The sequence below is a fragment of the Protopterus annectens genome, chromosome 1.part0, assembly GCF_019279795.1.
Source record: "Protopterus annectens isolate FY-2018-M chromosome 1.part0, PAN1.0, whole genome shotgun sequence".
Classification (NCBI taxonomy): domain Eukaryota; kingdom Metazoa; phylum Chordata; order Ceratodontiformes; family Protopteridae; genus Protopterus; species Protopterus annectens.
Window position 1 is genome coordinate 1,847,636,213 of NC_056725.1, and position 22,617 is coordinate 1,847,658,829.

The 22,617-nt window shown below is 41.2% G+C and overlaps 1 protein-coding gene across 2 annotated transcripts in view; it reads left to right on the forward strand.

The window, feature by feature from the left end:
• DAB2 (DAB adaptor protein 2) overlaps positions 1-22,617 on the forward strand; it is a 472,148-nt gene that overhangs the window by 285,831 nt on the left and 163,700 nt on the right. For both annotated transcript variants that reach the window (XM_044069830.1, XM_044069823.1), the window contains exons 3-6: positions 2,482-2,624; positions 10,023-10,121; positions 10,667-10,798; positions 19,008-19,088. In XM_044069830.1, the coding sequence (XP_043925765.1) occupies positions 2,482-2,624; positions 10,023-10,121; positions 10,667-10,798; positions 19,008-19,088 (455 nt within the window). The remainder of the gene's footprint in view (positions 1-2,481; positions 2,625-10,022; positions 10,122-10,666; positions 10,799-19,007; positions 19,089-22,617) is intronic.

Below are 22,617 nucleotides of genomic sequence, written 5' to 3' on the forward strand. Positions count from 1 at the left end.
TGCCCAAACAGGAAAGTCTGACTGTACATAGCATTACTACTCCGACTTGGGCGATATGTCAAAACTGGGAGAAATGCTAAGAATCGGAACTTTACTCTCCAGATCTAATCAGGCCCTCGAGGGCATGTCTGAAGCAAAGACTGAGCTGAGGATGTGTGATTGCAGGAAACCAGAAGCACTTGATGCTTCTGATCTGTACTGAAGTCTTACATTCAGTGTGCCGAATAAGATTCCTTTGAAGAATTAAATCCATCCCAACAGTAAGGTGGATAAACTGTAGACTTAAACTTAAGACTGATGAAGAAATACTGAGGTAATAAAAGGTGCTTTGTCAAGAAGTGGAGGGTTACAACTAAAAACTATGCAGAAGTGAGTTTTAGTAAGGCTGTTTAAAAAAATCACTTATGACATGGACAATAGTGCATTTATATAAATTAAAACAATGTTCCCATCATTTTAGTTGCAAACATGTATCCATGATCTATCCAGTCACTGTCTAACATTACATAGCTTATTCAAATCCTTGTCTGCATGTATTCCCACAATTTCCATTTATTCTATGTAATTTGCTCATGCTCTTTTTTAAAGATGCCATTAACAGTTTTATCCCTTACTATATTCACTTCTATTACAGTTATTTTAGGCTTTATTTCCATTTTCTAGTAATTGCCTTTTTTTGGCAGCCATCATTTACTGTGAAGGTCTTACTGTGTCTAGGTAATTCACATTTCTGTATCATAGCTCAAAAGATAATTTCCTTAGTCATGCCAATTTGCTCACCCAGTATTTCTGACTGGGATTTTTTAAAGTCTGCCAACACATTACACTTAAAATGTTCACTTATCTCTTACTCATCACACCTTCAAGATATGCTATCTGCATAAGGAAAAAGTCTACTTGGGTTATAAAAATACCTCAACACTTCCAAACAAAGATCCTGAATCTTCTAGTCTGCGTATGTGAGACGTACATATCCCCCATTGTGCATTGCTTATCGAATCTCTTCCCAGTCCTTTATAACCTCTGATTTGCATGGTAACAGCAGCTTCTGTACTAGATTCTACTAAACTCTCTGTGCTGGTCTTTCACTTAAGATCCCCATTTATTTTTCGATTATACTCTAGCTATCCTTCATAAGGAAGGCAGTGTCTAGCCAAATAAGTTCTCTTCCATTCTATTTTTCCACCCTTTGCTCCAAATACCTCGTTTTTTTTGCCAGTTTTGTCCAATAAATTCCAGCCCCTTCTGCATCCCTAATTGTAGTCATTGCTATCAGTATCTCCTTTTTCTATTCCCTAGGTGGCTTAGCGTTTGGAATACTTTAAAATCTGTATGGTTTTCCTTGAGGGTCTACATCCAAAATCCCAGTCTCTACTTGTTTCTGAAGCTCCCCCCTCCCCTGTTTCATTGTCATCTCTTTCCACTTTGAAATAAGGCTCCTATAAATATCACAAGCAAAAACCTAACTGTGTAGCTCTGAAATACCCCCATCAAATTTGATAATCCCAGACTGCCCTGTTCTATTGAAAGAATCATCTTATCCCACTTGACTCTTGCGGTCTTCCCCTCCCAGATAAAATCCTTCAGCTCTTTAATTGCTATCCCAGTTTCTCAAAAAATATGCAAGATCTGTGTATAAAATAAAAGGGCCTAAACATAAAATTGCTTTTATGCATATTCATAAAACCGCTTCCAATGTCTCAAGTCTCTTCCCACATATCCTTAGCTGCCACACCAGAGTACATTTTTTAATCCATACTCAAGTGCTTCATCATGCCCAAATAAAAAAAAAAAAAATGGATATTGCTGTAACATTTAAAGTGTGGGTGCATTTATATAGCTATTGCCTTTGTTTTTCTAAGCCCCCTAATCTATCTTAATTTTCTCAGGGAATGCAAAAGCTTCCATTTCCCTTCTCAACTCCCAGTGTACTGTCAAATGCGCTCTGCGTAAAGTCCTAACATTATTTTCTTACGTTCTGCTTTCCTCCAATGTTGTATTAATGTCAAATATTTGCCTCCCCTCCACAAAACCACATTGCTCCACATCTATTAAATTTGACAGCTTTGCCATTCTTTTAGCCATTATAGACATAGACACTTTAATCATGGTTTAGGATTTGTAAGGCTGTCCATGTTGTATTGGACCAGACCTGTAGGGCTTTGGTATAAAGATCTAGGAGTAGGTTAATACTAGTACCCAAACTGTAACGTCTGGTGTTGACAGACTTGTACAAAATGTGGTAAGATTCCATGCTTTTTTACCTTCTGATATCCTTTAGCTGAAACAAAATGCTGGGTGTGCATTTTCTTAACCAGGTTAGGAGTCACATGAACAAAATTACACTGCAGAGTTTTAAGCATAAGGTACTTTCCCTAAATCTGATCTTTAATCAGTGCTGTCCTGCAATTATGAATCCTGAAACCAACAGTTCATTTTTCAAATACACTTTTGTGATGCAAGTATGGTTTGTTTTTTTAGGTGTTATTGAAAAGACTGACGAGTATCTGCTGGCCAGATTCAAGGGAGATGGTGTCAGATATAAGGCCAAACTGATTGGCATCGATGAAGTGCCAGAGGCAAGAGGTGATAAAATGAGCCAGGACTCCATGATGAAACTGAAGGTAGGAGTCTTCATTGTTACATCAGTGTTTGTATTCTTCCTTATTAAATGGGTGGGCAAACTGATCCAAATGCTTTTAACATTTTACGTTTGACACCTTGATCACCTAATGCTTGCTAAACTGTCTAAAGCTCATTTACAGTACATGCAGCAATGCTGAGTATTAACAAATCACAGAATCATGGGGCAAGTGCTAGGCTAGCTGTAGTTTCAGGACCTTTTAAGCCTAGCCAATTTCCCTTCAACGTTGAGAATTTAACCATGTACCTTGTGTATGCAAGGTAAACACCTTAACCATTATGCCAACTGGATACTCTTGGAAAAGATTGTCCTAAATCACCATTTTTTTCTGTAAATGTAAGTACTGTAATATATGTGCTGTCATCTATATTTTACTGCTTTATCCTTTGTGCCTAATTGTTTGCATGTGGGTTTAAACATTTGGCATACTTTGAGATTGATCTTCTGGAACTTTGGTACCAGAGAAATGTGGAAGCTTCTGTCAAATGTGTGTGTAACCTCAGACTCCTTTTTAATCTGTTGTAATGTTAATGTGATATTGACAGGATGTCCTTCAAGGATGCATCTGCAGTCATAACATATGGGTTGTCCTGCCTCAGGCAGCCCTTCGGTCGGCCGGATTCCAAAGTCTGGGTCTGGCCTCGGCTGATGTCGCACTTTCCCCGACATCAGAGCGTCTGGGGTATAAAAGCATCAGCAGACGCCATTTTCCTCAGTCTTTCTTGCCACACGGTGCCCGAAGCAGAAGCTGTTCGCAAGTGCCGGTCGGTCAGATACAGAGATTTCAGCTACCGAAGACTTCGAAAAAAGCTAAGTACCCCGTTGGGGACTCTTATCTTGCCTCAGCCGATGTCAAAGTAAATAATTGTTTAACTTGTGGGAAACAAATACCTCATAAGGATTTCCATTTTTACTGCCTTCCTTGCTTAGGCCCAGACCAGACCACGACGTATCAGCTTGTTTAGCCTGTGCCTCCTTCAACCGACCGACTCTTAGACGTTGGTCGGAGTTTGCAGAGGAGTTTTTTGGAACCGATTTTTGCTTATAAAATGCCGTCTGAGACTCTGACTACGCATATGGTCAAACGCAAGGAGAAGGGCCGACACTCGCAGCCCGCGGTTTTGGCTGAAACCACGGCTAGGCCTACCGCGAGTGTCTCTTTCGGCTGAAACAAGTCCATGGCTATTCCTACTACCAAAACCATACCTCCGACCACAGAGGCCAGAGAGGCCCCGGCTGAGTCTGCTTCAGAACTCCCTACCGAAGCTAGTGTTCAGGATTTGTCCGACACCATACCTTTGGACCTTTCTACCCCTGCACATGTGGCAGCTAGGCCCCCAGCTTCTATGTCTATTAAGGCCTTCTCCAGGGCTAAAGCTGCCAAACTTTCAAAAGCTTTGCCTGCCAAATCTACATCCCAGAGGCCTTCCTCCTCTCAGATCCTCAGTCTTGCTGAGGACCTTATCTCCTTAATTAGGGGTTCCCAACCTCACCCAGACAGGGCCTCCCAACCTCCTCCAGACAAAAGGCCCAGGACTGACCCCTCTGAACCTCACTCCTCAGATTACTCCACGGTTGGATCTGATTTGTCAGACCACCAGGAAGGGGCCTACTCGCCTTATGAGGATTCAGATGCAGAAGAATCTATCCCTTCAGCCTCAACCCCCCCCTGAAGAATTTTCCTTTGGGGAGACTTTACACTCCATGAGAGAACACATTCAATGGCATGGTCAGGATTTCTCTGATTCTAGTAAAAGATTAAGGACCTTTTTGCATTTGCCCCAGCATAGGCCCTTGGCTATACCTCCGGTTCTAACTAATTGATGTGTACAATGATGTCAGTACTGCACCTGATTCTCTTCCTCCGGCCCCCGCCAAACCTGACAGATATTACAGGGTCCCAGATTCTCACTTCCACCTGTATAAAGCCCATGCTGCAGACCCAGAAACCATTTCTCAGGGCCCTAAAGGGGTTGCAGCCGCTACTGCCAAAAACCCCCTACCCTCTGAAATAGTCTAGAGCATTAGAGAGATGGGGAAAAAAGGTTTATACATCTGCTACTCTTTCTTCCAGGGCATTAAACTGTCAATTCCATATGATACAGTACCAAGAATTTTTGTTAGATCAGCTAAATAAGAAACTTTCTTCACCTGAACCCTTAGATGTAAATCCCTTCAGGATTTGGTACACAACTCACAACAGGTCAGTAATCATTTCTTAAAATGTGGCTATGATGCACTGGAGGCTTCATTTAGATCAGCTATGACTGGGGCAGTAATTCGTAGGCATGCCTGGCTGAAGGAGCAATCTTTGCCAGACCAGGTCAAGGCTAAACTCCGATGCTCCAATGGAGAAACAGCATTTATTTGGCTCCCCTGCACAGGAGATTCTAAAGAAGGTTGAAGAAAAAGCAAAATCTGTGCAAACAGTTAAAGATTTCCTGCAAGTTCAACCTCCGAGGTTCAGTAGAAACTGGCCTACAAAGAATTGGTCCTTTACAGATTCCTCCAGAGCACAGAGGCAGAAACAGGCGCCCTAGAGGCAGAGGTCAATCCAAGGGCCCCTACAGAGGCAGTCAGTGGCAGCCTGCCAACCAGAGGAGTAGTGCAACAGCTACAACTACCACTACTACAGGACAGACGCAATGACTTGACTCTGATTCCGCCTACCAGGGATCAACTGGAAGCACCCTTGGGCGGAAAGCTGGCTTTATTCTCAAAACTGGCATTGCATTACAAAGGATACATGGACATTGCAAATAATAGACAAAGGATACAGGTTTCACTTCCATACTTTGCCAAAAAGAGGCAGAATGCCAAACCTTCCACCAAACCAGAAGGCAGAGGCTTTAAGACAAATCAGCAAGTTACTTCAGATGAAAGCTATAGAAAGGGTACCATCTACAGAACAAGGCCAAGGATTTTACTCCAAACTATTCCTTGTGCCAAGAAAAGAAAACCAATGGAGGCCTATACTCTACCTGTCCACACTGAACACTTATCTCATTGTGCCAAAATTCAAAATGCTGACCCTACAGCAACTTCTTCCCATGTTGGGCAAGGAGTCTTGGCTGGTGACTCTAGATCTCAAGGAGGCATACCTGCACGTCCCTATCTGACCAGATTGCAGAAGGCACCTCAGATTTCTTGCAGGATCAGAGCATTATCAATTCTCAGCATTGCCCTTTGGCTTGTCTACTGTGCCCAGAGTATTCACGAAATGCCTGGCATCAGTAATTGCACACTGCAGACTTCAGGGAATTCAAATTTATCCATACCTGGACAACTGCCTAATACAAGCGGACAACAAGAAAAAATTGTTAAAGGACTTGGCCTATGCCATACACCTGCTACAAACCTTGGGATACACAGTCAACATCCAAAAGTCAAGACTAGTACCATCCCAAAGGATAACCTTTTTTGGTGCGGATCTGGACACAATCACTTAGATGGCTTTCTCACAGAAGAAAAACAAAAACAACTTCCAGATTACTTCATGACTCTGACAAGACAAACTCATCTTACTGCAAGAAAGTCCTGCAGGCCCTGGGTTACATGGCATCTTGCATAATTTTAATTCCACATGCCAAGTTGCATATGAGGAAATTACAATGGTACCTAAGGAATGTATGGTCTCAACACAGTCACAGTCTAGAAACCATGATTCAAATCATTCCATGCCTTCAAAAGGAATTCCTGTGGTGGGCTCAGGCCTGCCAGTCCAACAGAGGGTTGTCTTTCAACAAACCAAAAACAAGGCAGACCATCACCATGGACGCCTCAAGACTGAGGATGGGGAGCACACATGGAGGACAAACTTATCCAAGGCCTGTGGCCTCGAGGGCAGCTAAGCATGCACATAAACCAAAAGGAAATGCTGGCAGTAAGGCATGCAATCGAGGCATTCAGACCCTTCCACCAGCAAGAGCATCTCTTAATATGGACAGACAACACCACGGTCATGTGGTACATAAACAAACAGGGAGGCACACACTCCTACCCTCTATGCTGGATGGCTATGAATCTGTGGAACCTATGCCTGAATCTCAATATCCAGCTGCAGGCCAAATTCATACCAGGAAAAGAGAATACACTAGCAGACAGCTTAAGCAGAACTACCATGGATGCACACGAATGGATGCTGCATCCAGACATCTTCAAACTCGTAACAAAGAAATGGGGAATCCCAGAGATCTGTTTGCCTCCCCACTCAACCACCAACTGAAGAAATTCTGCTCAAGGACATACCACCCACAAGCCTGGAGGGTGGACTCTCTCTTTTTCAGCTGGAATGCCATAACAGTATATGCCTTTCCACCTCTCCCATTGATGTACAAGGTTCTACTGAAGATCAAGAGAGGAACAGCCAAAAGTCATACTAATAGCTCCGGACTGGCCAAGACAACATTGGTACCCGCTATTGAGAAGCATGTCTCAGGAAAACTCATGGCCTCTTCCCCTATGGCCTCTTCTAATGCAGAACAATTTCAAGACCCTGCATCCCAACTTGAAAACATTGCAGCTAACTGCCTGGAAGATTCCTTAAAGCCCAACCAAACCATTTTATCTCAGAAGGTGAAGGACATTATCCTGGAGGCTCACAGACCTTCCACAAGAAAGACATACTCTGCTAAATGGAAGAGATTTCTCATTTGGAGCGCATCAAAGGGCACAGATGTCAGTGGCAAACCTAGCACACATCCTAGACTACTTAGCAGAATTGTTCCACAATGGCCTGTCTTATTCATCCATTAAGATTCATGCTTCAGCAATTTCAGCAGAATACAATATGGATCCACCTATCTTCTCACACCCTCTTCTCAGACAATTTTTGAGGGATCAAAAATGTTAAACCTCCAAGAAGACTCCCCCCCCCCCCCCACCTGCATGGGATCTCAATTTTGTGCTGGAAAAACTGACACTACCTCCTTTTGAACCAGCAGCTGCAGCAGACCTCCAGTTTTTATCTTGGAAAACTGCATTCCTTCTGGCAATCACTTCAGCAAGAAGAGTATCTGAGTTACAAGCATTAATGGCAGTGCAGCCTTTTTCTTATTTTTCACCAGGATAGTGTCACTGAGAACCAATCCTACTTTCATGCCAAAGGTGGTATCTAGGGTATCCTTGAACCAAGCTATTCACTTGCCTACGTTCTTCCCTAACCCACAGAACAAAGGGGAAAAACTTTTGCACACCTTGGATATACACAGACAACTATGCTACTATTTGGACAGAACTAAAACTAACAGAAAAACTGACCAGCTTTTTGTAGCATATGCAACTGGGGTGCAAGGAAGAGCAATTTCCAAACAGACAATTTCAAAATGGATAGGAAATTGCATTCGTTTTTGCTACTCCTTTCATGGAAAGACAGTTCCTGAAAATATCAGGCCTCACTCCACAAGGGCCACAGCCACCACTACAGCTTTCCTACGAGGGGTGGCTACCAAGGACATTTTAGAAGCTGCTACTTGGAGCTCCGTGCATACATTTGCCAAGCATTACAATCTACCTTTATACTCCAGATCCCGAGCAGGGTTTGCAACTGCAGTACTGCAGGGGATCTTAACTACACCATAATTCTTAGTAACTCCTCCCCCAGATTGGCTATGGTATTCTACCCATATGTTATGACTGCAGATGCATCCTTGAAGGGACATAGTACAGTTTTGTACCTACCATAAATGTAGATGTCCGATAGGTATGCATCTGCAGTCAGGATTCCCCACCCTCCTTCCCCTCTGTGGTATTCCTAGGGTGCTTACCCCTCTTTCAGCTAGCTGGGGGAATCTATTATGGTGTATTTGTTTGTTTATATATGTATATAATTTGCAAATAATTGGAACTTTTCAGCCTTTATCCAAATTTAGCCTTCCTAGAGGGAACCTGGCATCTGGGGCAAGAAAAACTGAGGAAAATGGCGTCTGCTGATGCTTTTATACCCCAGACGCTCTGACGGGGAAAGTGTGACATCAGCCGAGGCCAGACCCAGACTTTGGAATCCGGCCGACCGAAGGGCTGCCTGAGGCAGGACAACCCATATGTTATGACTGCAGATGCATACCTATCGGACATCTACATTTATGGTAGGTACAAAACCGTACTTTATTTTTCTGGTTTGCTTCCTACTCACTTTTACTGTCAAGCTATCCAGTTAGTCTTTGCTCTATCTCATCTCATGATATCAGAAGATGCAAGAGTTAAGGCAGTGACCATCCTGGCATTACGTTTGTACATGTTGGACTATGTTGTAGCGGGTGGTATGCCAATCTGCTGACTTACATCAATGGTAAACAGGAACGCATGCACTAATTTGCCAAGTTTGTGCTTTAGGGTTTGGCATACTGCACCATGGTACTGGGTTAACTTCTCCCATGATGCAAAAGCATGTCTTTGATGCCTTCTGATTGTGGCTGGCTTATTCAGCTCCACTCCCATCTCCAGCTGGTGTACACTGCTCCTGACTCGCTAAATGAACCCATGCTGCGTGAAGCGCATTTATGGCTACACATCTGCAGCCATGGTGCTGGCTGTGTGCGCCACTTCAGTTGACTTGCCTGCAGTACTTTTGCTGCTTCCGCCTTGAGTTTAAGATGGTAATTAGTTCTGTGTAGCTTGAGTTCTATAAGTTACCCTCTTTCTAATACTCTGTTTAAGAATTTTATTTCCTTGATTAGATATGACCAATTTACTGAACCATGATTAGTGTAATTGTCTTTCATTGGTAAAGTGTCCTCTGCATTTACTTGTGTACAGTGTGTCCTTAATAGGAAACTATACTTTAACCTAACAAAATGGATGTCTACAGTACTACAGCCCTGCTATCACTGCCAGAGCTGAGCTATCTGAGCTATTTCATAGCTTGCAGGGCCTGAAGGATGTTTCCTTCATTGAGTACTATTCATCCAAAAGGCATCTTCAACAATACCTCTCAAATTCTTACTCCAAGAAATCTAGATAAAGCCTAAAATAATGGGGAACAAAGGCAGAAAAATAGGGATTGATTTTATTCTAGCACCGTTCTAAGTTGAATATTTAATGCGTTTACATGTGTTTTCTGAAGGATATGAAGTCACTCAAATGTGTCATTTACTGACTTTAGTCAGTGATTTGCCAGAAAACCACAAATCTGAGACCAAAAATATGCAAAAATCTGGACAGATGCTGCAGACCTGGCACATTCCGCATCCAAGTCATTTTTATAACTTGTAACTTTTTCCTGTTTTGAATTTTCTGAATACATTTTTACAAATTTGAACATTAAGTATGGTATGAACCTATCCTGTGACAGAAGTTGGGATCCCATTTAATTTTGTTGTGCTGACTTGCACTATGACATTTTCAATATGCTAACGGTCATAAGTTTTTCCAATTTTAGGGAATGGCGGCTGCTGCTCGCTCCCAAGGACAGCATAAACAGCGAATATGGGTTACAGTATCTTTGTCTGGCATGAAGATAATAGACGAAAAGACAGGGGTGAGTATCCTAAATCTGTTCCTCTCTCATTTAGTTAAGTAACATTTTATTACCTTGCAGTACAAGACTTGCATTTCCATTCAGTTTCAGCCTCAAAGCTGAATGTTTTCCAGAATTGCATTTTTCAAGGCACTGCATATTTCCCTAAGACTTGTGATTTTTTTTTTTTAAGAAAAAAAAAATAAGTATCTTCAACTTCAATATGACTAGTCTTACTCTGGAGTTAGGGTTACTAAAAATGAACTTGTTGAAATATGCAACAATCATTTTGCAACTAGGTAATGCTTTGAAATTAATAGATTTGGTGGTATAAAAATCAGTTATTGCCAGTATCTCTGGTTTCTTTTCAGAAAGGCTTCCCTTTGTATGCAAAAGCATATTGGAGGCTTTATTGAATTCATTTTCTGCTTTCACTTGCTGCAATAGTATTAAGAGCAGAAAAGAATTGCATCTGAAACTTCAGGGATTGCTTATCTTTTTTTATAAATTCACATTAGATTTAGAAATAGTTTAACTATGTTCATAATCTGAATTACTGTTTGCAGGTGATCGAACATGACCATCAGGTAAACAAAATTTCATTTATTGCCCGTGATATTACAGACAGCCGTGCATTTGGTTATGTTTGTGGAGCAGAAGGGCAGCATCAGTTTTTTGCAGTGAAAACTGCACAGCAGGTATGTTCCTCTGGAGTGCTTTAAATGGCATGTTTTAGTTTTGCAAGCTAGTAATTGTGCTAGGAAAGTGTTGCCACTCAATTTTGTTTCCCATTTACTAGTAGTAAAGCTGTTGGTGTAAGTTTAATCCTTTGCTTTGCAGACTCATTCTTCAAATGGACACGAAATCTACACATGTTGCTCTGACAGTTGTGCATGCACTTTTGACTGCACTCATAGTGGAGAGTTTTAAAAAAAAAAGGGTTTAACTCTGGAAAATCTGTTAAGGACTGGAACTTAATTGCAACAAGTCTGCTCCTTGCAGAGGTTTCATTCCCCAGACCAGGCAAACTATACTTGTGTATTAGTTGGATGCAAGTTGTATTGCATACTTTTATAATCCCATTTCTGTAATGGGATACAAATGTTTTGCTATAGGTCAATCATTCAAATTTAATCTTGCATGCAGAGGAGTTCTGTTGACAGCCTTTTCTTGCATATAAATGACCTCATAGATTTGAGCTCCTTCAGTTTAGTATTGCTGCGCAGTGGACATGACTTGTACAATACTTGTGTATGCTGAAAGTTTCTTAAACTAGTTAACTCGCTTAAATTCCATTCCAACCTAACCTATTTCAGTATAGTTTTTCTGGGTGTAGGGACTGAATGTCATTAGCAGCCCCTGCTGAATTTTGATGCCTTTTCAGTTTGTCAACATCTGTTTGCTGCAGTCCAACCACATCTTTCAGAATCACATGCTGATGTCCTCATCATTGTTGCAGCATTACCTGCCACGTGGATATCCCGCCGAGGGTAGCTGTAAATCTCTTCAGCGTATCTAATCTTTGTCCTTCCAAGCACCATACATCTGTTGCATGTCCTACATCCCAAGGCATATGCCACATAAGTGGTGTACAGGTGCCTAATTATCAGAATGTCTTGGCTTCCAATCTGAGTTTTGTAAGTAGTTTATTAGCTACCAAGCCTAAGGCAGATATGTCCCCATTGAAGACTACTTTTTTATTGGGTTAATTATTCCCCTTTCTGCTTGACATGTAAAATGAGTGTGGGAAGTAGATTTACCATAAAGACAAAGTGAATTTTCTGCCAAGGTACCAACAATGATCACATGCAGTGTCATATGTCTGGCTTTTTTGCCAGACACCCTAAGCAGCAATCTGTTATCCCTTTTGGTGTGTTTGGAAAATCAACATCTGATGTTGCTAGATCGGGGAACTAGGGCTCCTGAATCTGCTTGCTTGGTCATTCAGCTGCTTAAGTCATCTAAACAGATGCACTTCTGGGGAAGTCCAGTAGAGGCTAGACAGCTGATGTCCACGAACTGAATAACCTGAGGACTGCCTGGTTCATAGGTGTGCACTAGGCTAATGGCCCTAGAGCCTTTATAAGCCTAGCCCATAAAACAAAATAATCAGCCCTGCCCAATCTCTAACCCAGGACCTTGCAGACTATAGTTAGAACAGTGTACCACTACATTTGAGGTGTGTGGTGTGTTAAACTCCTAGGCTTGTTAGGGCAGACGTTAAAGACTAGGCATGTGCTTCCTGTAGCTAAAGGCCCCATAAACAGTGGCAGAATTTCACTCTGTCATTGTAAACATGGATATTAATGCCCTTCTAGTATGCCAGTACAGCAAAGCAGTTGCCATAATGTGTCCATGATAGGTTTGAACAGTACTACCACCACCCCCAGGGATTTCAGTGCCTTCACCTGTTCCTTTTCTACCCCCTCTAAGAAACTTTGGGATTTTTTCCCAGAATCCAGATTTTCATCCTCAAAGATAAGAGTCCCTGGCATATTCTAGAATCCACTCACTTGCTTCTTGCCTTGGTCAGAGGAAGAGGACACATGCCCCTGATCCTCCAATTGAGCTCTCTTCTGGGGACAGCATTGTAAAAATGAAGCATTTTAACTGAATTCTTAAATGTCTTGGGTCCCAAAGAGAAATTGACCTCTTGCAAATGGATTTCTCCACTTTCTGCTGTACCTCCTGTTTCAGAAGACCTCTTTGCATTTTCTTCTGCTTCCCAGGTTTCTGAGGGTCTGCCCACTGCTCCTGAAAGACAGGATTTACATGGATCCTGAAGCTCATTCTTGTAGAATCCTAACCCTGCAGCAACTTTCTCTGACAAGCTCTCAAGTCAATTCCTTCCTGTAACAAAGGCCAGTAGAGTTATGGACAATGTATGGTAAAGTATACCTCTTCCACCTAAGTGTTCATGGCTATATATTGGACCCATATGACCAGTTATGTTCTAGATCTTTCTAAACTGGGGATAGGAGCTGACATGTCTGACTCTGCCAAGACTCTTGCTATTTCCTTATTGGGTTCTGCTTCACAGGAAGCTCTCCACTCAAGTGCGACTGATGCATCTCTGGGAGGTGCATCAGGGTCGTTTTTATAAGGAGATTGTTTGGCTTGTGTTACAATGTCTCCCTGAAGGCCACATTAGTGAAGTCCCTTGGACATGAAGAATCTGCTTGGCTGTGGTGTAGCAGAGCTTTTTATGACCATGCAACATGAGGGGAAGGTTATGCAGGACCTTCAAACAGAATTTTCTTTCAGCTGTACCAAGTTTCAAAGGAACTATCCTAAGTCCCCCTTTGCACATAGGCAGCAGAAGCTACCTTTTTGAAGGGTGAGACCTAATGGGGGTGTTTTCTGACAAGTCTCTTCAAATTGCTAGAGGTCAGAAGTCTCCTTTCCCTGATAGGTCTGCCTGTATTTGACACTTAACCTGAGAGATAAAGGAATCTGGCCAAGCTGCAAAGGATAACTATTTTCCCATGTGACAGCAAATCACCAGAGAGCTGTGGGTTCTTTCAATGAATCAAAAAGGTTACTTCATTTTTGGAAGTCTCCCCTAACCAGACTCCACATAGCCAAAAAATCCCCATTATCCTATTTTTCAGGACCTTCCTTCTGTAAGAACCTTTCAACTGATACCATTAACCTATAGGGGCATGGTTTTATTCCAGAATGTTTTTGGTCCCCAATAAGGTGGGATCTTGGAGGACCATTCTTCATCTCCTTTCTCAAAATATTTCTAAGAGTTCATTCTTCAAAATGTTCTTTCCAGTCCCCATTTCCTCTTTCGTTCCTGGTGTGTCTGGACCTGTAGGATGCTTATCTCCATGTTCTCACTCTGGTATGTACGATGCGGTCTGTTCCTTACATTAAGCTCTCCACTTTGACTTTTTGGTTGGTCTACAACAATGAGGGACTTGACCAAACACCTCAGCCATAACTTTTTGCAGGCTCCATAGTGCTCTGAAGTCTCCCTATTTGAATGACATTCAAACCCCCTCAGCAGAATCTTGAATTTATCCTTATTTGCAGTGTGGTACCCTTTATCTCAAAAGTATGTCATCCTTTAACAGGACCAAGTCTTCCAGGGATTCAGGAGTCCCATCCTGTCAATGATGGCCTTTATCCCTCCTCGCAAAGTCACCCTCTTGACTGCCTTTTTTCCATTCTCTTCCTTTTATAAGTGGTGCCTGCAAGTTTCATTGAGCATCTAGTTTTCTGGGTTCATTACTTCCTCCATTCCTGGGTTCATTACTTCCTCCATTCCTGTGGTTCCACTCCTGTGGTTCCTTTTCTGCCAGACTCCACATGAGTTTTCAGTGTCATCTCAAAAGGTTGGCTGCAGCATTGTCATAGGTAGGTACTAGGCTATTGGCCCGAGGGCCTACATAAGCCTAGCCAACAAAGTTCACTGGCTTATGCCACCCAAGGAAGTTTTATTTTCCTGTGTCATTGTCAAGCAGACAGAAGTGATCCCCTGGGTGTATTTCAGATTTCCCATCCACTCATCAAGACTTTTCTTGAGTGCTAATTAAGAACTTTGCTTGACATAGATGGCTAGCCTGTTCCAGAGTATGGGAAGTCTCTGGGACAGGAATCTATTCCTCCAGCATGTCCTGTTTATTATGGTGATGAGGTTTAGGTCCCTAGAGCATGTAGCTCTGAGGGATTGGGATTTCTTTAGGTGTAACATGTCCAACAGCTCTGGGTTTGACATAGCTTTATATGTTAGGCAGAGATCACCTCAGAGTAGGCGATATGCTACAGAATAAAGCTGGAGTGTTTTGAGACGGTCAGTATAGGGCATCTGTTTGAGGCCAGTAATCCTCTTTGAGGTACTTCTGTGGCCTTTCCAGCTGCTGCAGATGTCTTTAGGTACATTATTCATCACTCAGACCCATTATACAGTACAATGCCCCTTTTGGAGAGTAACAATTACCTCTTTTCCTGGATGAAGAACCCTTTTATGATGTGCCACGTAGGACTTCCTGACTACTGTGGCGGTGACTATCAAAGGATAGACTACTGTCCACCTGGGTCCCAAGGTGTCCTCACACATTCAGTGTAAAGTAGACTGCTGTCTGTTTAGTAGTTCATGGGTACAGAGGTTTTACCAAAGGGGATGACCATGCACTTTTTGGCATTGAGCTTGAGGTCATGGCTCTGACACCAGGCATCTGTCTAGGTGAGGCCCTTCTGTAAGATGTCCACATTTGGGGACTCTATGGTTCCTAGTTTGCAGTCATTTGCCAACTTCATTAGCCAGAGGCCTTCTGTGTTGGCCTGTACTTTAAAGAAGTAGATAACCAAACAGGAGAGATCCCAGGACTGAACCCTGTGGTACTCCACTTGTCACTGGTTTGAGGTCAGATTTGCAGTGTGGAACTTTTAGTGTGGGTTCGGTCAGTGAACCAGTTGGCAACCCACCTTGTAACATAGGGATTTATACCTAGTTTAGTGAGTTTAGCTATAATTTCAGAATGAAATCCTCGTCTGGACTTTTCTGTCCTCTCTTGCCTTTTCTGACTAGATTGGATTCACCAGATTTTCTATGAATCCAGAACTACCTTCCCAACCAAGGTTTGGGAGCTTCTTCCAATGAAATTGGGGTCCAAGGAAATTGGTGTTCTCAGTTAAATCATATATAAACGTAGAGAATGAAAGCTCGGATTTGTAGTTCTTAATGCCTTGCATTCTCTCTGGGTTCCCTGTGGATTTTTATGGTACTACCACTTAGTACATGCAAGGGGGAGGGGGTGCTGGCAGTCTTGCTACCTTTGCAGGATAGGCCATGTTGGGATTTTGGTATCTCCCATCATTTGACCCTTTAAGTGATTTGATATTCCCCCTCAGTGCAGTCTGGTGGTAGACTATCCTGAATAGGACTGGTACAGAGCCTGAAGTCTGTGCTTCACAGGAAGTTTTTTCCTGACCTTGTCCATTGGTAGGAGATGCTCCAAGTAGATCTCTTTGCCTCCTCCAAGTAGATAACTCTACAAAGTATTCTAGCTTGGAAAGTGGATGTCATGTCCTTTTCTTGGAAAGCTACGTTACTGTATGCCTGTCCCCTGCTGTTGCAAAGAGTCCTCAAGATCATGTGGGGCAGCCCAAAATATTTACCTCCTCCTTTTGGCATAGCTAGCATTGTTTCACCTTCTGTTTTCATCTGGCCAAGGCAGAATTCACAAGTTACCTCAGGATGAATCTCATCACAGGTTGAAAAATCAAATTCCTTTGTTTTCTGATTAAGCGCTCTGGATTTTACAAGTCCAAAAATCTTGCTACTAGAAAATACTTTGCTAAGTGGAGGACTTTTATTTGATGTCAGACATGAGCAGGACCTTAGTGTTCCTGCAATATTTTACATAATTCTATTTAACTTTAATTTATTAATTTCTTTTGAATTACTAAATTCTGACTTGTCAGTTAAAGCTTATTTTTCAGCCATGTCTGCCGTTCTGATTATTTAATGCAACTTTCGTCTCTAATTGAGGCTAAATTTTGAAGAGTCCTACGATCCTTGGGATATTTACTTTGTTTTCCTCAAAGGTGACTGCCACCTTTTGAACCTGCTGCTGCTTCGCTGGAGCACTGTTGCAAGTGACCTGCAAAACCATTCCTGAACTTGGCCCTTATAGCAGTTCAGCCTTGTTTTCACAGACTGCTTCTCTTTAGGCATAAAAAAGATTGGTCCAAAGTGGTTACTCACTTGCCCTTGAATTGGATCATTTATCATTCCTTTGTCCTCTCCTCAGAATAGCAGTAAGATTTCTATTTTATTTGCACAAGCAATTCAGATATTTAGCTAAACAAAGTTTCTTTTCATGCCAAGAAATTGGGTCTGGCTATTTCTAAGCAAGCCATCTTTTCTGTTCCTAAGGACATTTTTTTGTTCCTTTCATGGCAAGCAGCTTTGTTTTATGATTCTCCGAGGGAAGTGGCATCTTGTGCTTTTTTTTCAAGGGTCTGGATGCTACATCCATTTTAGAAGCTGCTAATTGGTGTTCTGTGCATACTTTTACTAAATATACTTTTACTAAATACAGCTGTATGTAGTTAAGGCTAGAGTTGGATTTGACAGCCAGATTCTACATCTCTCCTTTGAGGGCTCTTCTGTTCCTCCTGTCTATTGTAGCATCTCCCTTCTTTGGCAAGGAATATTGCAACAGTGTTCAAGGACAATGCAGCTGTGTAAGACCTTACCGGAACACATGTCCTACATTTTACTGTTGCAGTGTTCATTCCCTCCCTCCTGTCTGTGCAGTTTTCCCTAGCTTTCTGGCCAAGAAGTCTTTCTCCCCTTTCTGTATGTACATGTACTGCTTTTCTCCATATTGGGTTGCTCTAGTTCTGGAACAGTTCAGTTCTAATTAGGTGCTCATTCATCACTTGTGTATCTTACACCGTGGATGAAAGACCTGTTTCTATGGCACTTTGAAAGGTCTGCTTTGGTATGCTGACTGGATGTGTGGCTATTCTCCAAAATATCCCTTTGGTAAAGAATATTCTGGTAAGTTCGTGCAAACCTGTACTTTCCTGATGGAGATCAAGGAAGGAAAAGGATGTAGCTTTATGATTGTGATCCATATTTCACAATATTCTGCTTATTGATAGTTACTCTGTTTGCCTCTGAAGAAAATTGTAGTTGCATAATATCAGTAATTTAGAATATTATGGACCTGTCATGGTGCATTCAGGATAGAATATTTACATTAACCATTGTGAAAAAATGATTTAGCTGTAGTTTTCCTTTCAGATGCAAAAAGTTCTGGATTAATAACGTGGTACGGGTAGAACTGAAAGAAAAATGCTATCCTTAAAGACCTTGTTTAAAAATGGTTTGCCAAAAATGTAGCTTCATGTTGTGCATGCTTCATGTCCTAAGAGGGCTTTAGACAAGTTTAGAAAGCTTCATTTTACATGTAGCCTGGAAGCATTTAACATGGAAATGAGTTGTCCACCTTTACCAGGTACAGCCTGTTGCCTTTTTACTTTGGAAAGTCTTTTACATCTTCCCTTTCTAATTTTGCACAAGTCCGAAAATATTTTACACTAGTGCAGTCTCAGCTAATCATTATTTTTAATATCCTAGTAAAACAGCTGGGATTTGGTCACTGAGATCTATGTGAAGTTCATGTTTTGACTGAGGTCACGTCTAGGGTTTCAAATGTTTTTACATTATCAAGTAGTAAGGTAGTAGAACTGGGAGGCACCTCTCCATATTTTTAGTGTGAGTACATTGCAGAGCTTATGCTAGGCTACTAACTTTAATATTAAGTTGCACAGGTGGACTGGACATAGCTAGAGGGTTTGAGATGCAATTCTTTATGAAATCAAGCTTTTTCTCCAAAATGTTCCAGTAAGTGCATTGGTTCGAAAAGGCATGCCTAGGAGAATAGGTAATTAAAGCTTTATTTTGAAGCATTACTCTAACCAGTGTATCCTAGAAATGAAGTCTGCATCAGAAGTGCATATAGTATCTGACTTTGAACATTTCAGAGATGTTCAGCCTTCCACTAGGATATTTAATAGTTGCATTTACACACATACTGGGACAGTGAGCTTTACCACAAGTAGTGGTTTACTGTAAGGACCTACTCATGCACTCTTGTAAAGCTAACCTGAAAGCAACCCACAAGTCCAACATGATGGACCCACAAGTCCAACATGATGGAATAGTGACATGTATGATGGGTGATTTTACTTGCAGTCAAATTAAGGTTAAGTGTTTATGGTAGCTTTGAGAGAACAGTTGGATAGAGCTGTGGGAAGTTGGCATGATTTACTATCCAGCATCACCACTCCTGCAACAAAAACATTTTAGTGCATAAAACATGTTTTAATTAACTTCAAGTGTACATGTAATAAAAATATTTTAATGTTGCCTTTTTTTATCTACAGGCTGAACCTCTAGTGTCTGATCTCAAAGATCTTTTCCAGTTGATCTTTAACATGAAGAAAAAGGAGGAAGAAAAAAATCCGGTAAGTATAAAAGTAAAATTGTGTAAATCAGCTGTGTGGGAGGGCACTAAATGGAGAAATGGTGTGGGAGGGCACTAAATGGAGAAACGGGCAATAGTAACTCACAGTATAGTGTAATGGAAGGTAAATTTAGGCAGGAAGGTGACACCTCTGAACCTCCTAGAACAAGAAATGTGGACAAAGCTATAAAGGGGGACAAAGCCCAAAAAATAAGGACTTTTTTTTTTTTAAATATTCTTACAAACTTAGGTTGATAGAATAACAGATTTGCATTAGCATTAATTTTCTGAAGGATATGAAGTCCAAAACTCAAATGTCTCATTTTCTAACTTCAGTCTTTAAGGTGTTGCCACTTATTTGCCAGAAAACACACAATTTTATGAAAAATATACCAAAAATGAGGCAAATCTACACATTCTGTAAAAATCTGTACAGTTGAGAGGTGTGAGAAGTTGAACCAGAATGAAAACTACAGGTTCATAGATTAGTGCTAAGCTAACTGCCCTTGCGAGCCATTTTAAGCCTAGCCAATTATCCCTTGCGAGACTCAAAACAGCTGCAAACAATGTATGCAAGGACGTTAATATATTTGCATAACAAACCTTTATGAAGAAAACTGTCAATGAAACTGCATTCACTGAATTTGTGAAGTTTTGTCTTCCACTGCAGATTGCTCGATTAGCGTTCTGTACCAGATATCTGCTTTTAACACACCATAACTGGCTAAGACTGTAATAAGTTTTGAGGAAGTGACTGAGTTAAGCCAGGGGTCTGGGCTTGGATGGCTACACATTGGCCAATAGAGGTGCACAGACTACTCCCACCATTAGCATGGCTCCCTGGTGTCCATCAGAGTAGACAATTTTTTCACTTGCACTTATCACCAGCAGGTGTCATTGCCAAGAATGGCAAGGGCACATAAAACAATGTCAACCACTTGATGCAAAGTTTGAGTGGCTAACCCTGACATGGAGTATGGCCTGTGGTCCATGCATTTTATGCATAGGATACCTTGTACCATACTTGATGCTAAAGTGGTGTCTGTACAACTCTTCAGTAAAACCATATGCAAATATTTGATAAACGGAATTCAAGGTAATGTTTGTATATTATATGATTAGCTTTCAATCTGATATGTAAGGGTGCAAAATCGGTGCATTGCATTGGGTCTTATTGATAGGAAAGAACCACTGTGGTTGGAGGAGGTAATAGGTAGAAGCATGTTGGGCTGTAATGCTGAAGGTCGGTGGCTGTAAAAGTCGCACGCCTGTTGATACTTTTCTAGAAAAGTATTCATTGTGGGTACTGCTCAAGCAAGTGACTGTTCATGCTTTTTGTAATAGAAGCAACATCTTAGAATTGTTACACTTCCATAACATTTTTTGGGAATAACTAGGTGCTTTGAGTCTTCTTGAGGCCAGGCTGTAAACGACTCTCTAAGAAGTTTGTATAGATCCCAAGATGTATGATTTAAGCTGTGGCTGCTACACTGATCGTCCAAATCCCCACAAGAACAGTTTGAATAACAATGAGCTTAGATTGCTAAAATGATGTGGAGAACACCAACTGAATGGCCTGTTGGGACAAAGGAGGCAAATTCTTTTTTTAGGAAGGTTGGTGTTATGCATTGGAAACCATAGGTAGCATAATGACTTTCCAGTAATAACCTATGCCTTTACAATTCCCTCACCCTTGTATCCTCTATTTGCAGAGGATAAGAAGTTGGAGGTTTTCCATGCATGTAAGAATAGTTTATTTTGAGTAGAGTTTTTATAGAAGTTTAGTTTTTCGAATTTCAAATAAGTTGGCAGTTTGCTGTAGCTGGGTTTTTGTTTGTGATTGACTAGATCATGCCATCTGAGTTAGTAGACTGAATTTCAGAGGAGTCTGATAAAATAGTGGTAACGGAACTGAATCTATAGAACTCTGAAAAGGGTTGCTATGGTGGAGGTGGTATTGCCTATTTTTGCCAAAAAAGATTTGAAACAATTAATTGGCTAGCTTCACTGCTAATTCCAAGGCATAGTATGGCATATTGGAGGCCTGCTTTTAAGTGACCTTTGTCCATCCATATTGACATCTGTTAATGTCCATTGTACAGCTGTGCTGCTGTACTTGGGCCCATAATCTGCTCCTGGACAGCAGTCCTCGCATTGGAGTGAAAGCTAGCTTCTGTAGCACTGAGTATGGATATTGGCTTGTTTTAGGTAGTGCTTAATTATGGCCTCTCTTTACTTTGGTAAAGAGTACAAAACAAACACTTTTATACAAGTTGTATCTCCATAGGATAACATAGGCTTCTGAATTTTTTTTTTTTTGCAATGGATACTGAGGCAGAATAGTTTTGTGCCTTCATGCACTGTTTTGGAAATGATTTGTTGCCCAAACATTTAAGTTAATTTGCAAATTGAGTGCAAAATGGAATACTTGCTATTGTGTCTGACCTTTGAATGCAACTGCATCAAGTCTTTCCTGCCTTTGCAAGTAGAGATGGCCACAAGAAAGCAAAATTTTCTGTAAGGGGTGTTAAGGAAGCAGTGACTTATTGCACAGATGTGACTGAAGGGCCCACAAGATTCAATATTGAGATGCAAGTAACTGAATATTTACTGTACATGCACAGATATGCAACGAGTATGGTCAAAGATGAAGTGGCAGAAGTCTGGCAGTGGCAGCACAAGGGAGTCCGATCATGTCTGAAACAAAAAGGCGAACGTGAATCTCAATCTCTCTGAAGTTGTGGTTCTCCGAAAATATAAACTGAGAAAGTATTGCAAACTTCTGGAAAGACTGCTTATATTTGGTATGAGTTGACTGAATCTTAAAGAACAAGCAAGCAACCTAAGGATTGGAAGTGGTCTTTTCACCAGATGGATTTGAGTTATAAAGGACTTGTGGTCCTTTGGTTCGTGGATATCCATATACAACAGATTTCTGTGGTCTGGCAGAATCTACTCAATTCTTAAATCTTAAGTCAGCCGAAACATTTAAGCAAAGGAGCTAAATTAGATGAAACAACAATAAAGGAGCAACTTCAAAACACAACGACAAAACCACTGGACCAGTGAATCCGTTTATTCAGCTCACCTAAGTACAAACAATACACTCTAGCGCCTCGGCCACAGTAAGCCTTCAAGGAGTAAATCACTACACACTCACTTCCAATTATATACTCTCAATTATTAACAATAATCAATTAAAATTAATTGCTAATTAAACTGATTGCAGTTGGAGAAGTGTTATGTAAAACAATCGACATTCAAACCCCTAGGGCATAATGTGCCATATTTTAAAATAAAAAGTTTCTTGTTTTAAAAGTAATGCTTCAACCACATTAACATCAATATGTTCAGCAGCTACTTGTAACACTGTAGCTTGTAAAGTTTCATTATATCCATTATGATGTTCAAAAAAATGTTTGGCTACAGGACTCTCAATTTTATTGTTCCTAATATCCCTTAAATGTTCAAGTAACCTAACCTTGAACATCCGCTTTCTCTGGCCGATATAAAACTTATTGCAGCCACAT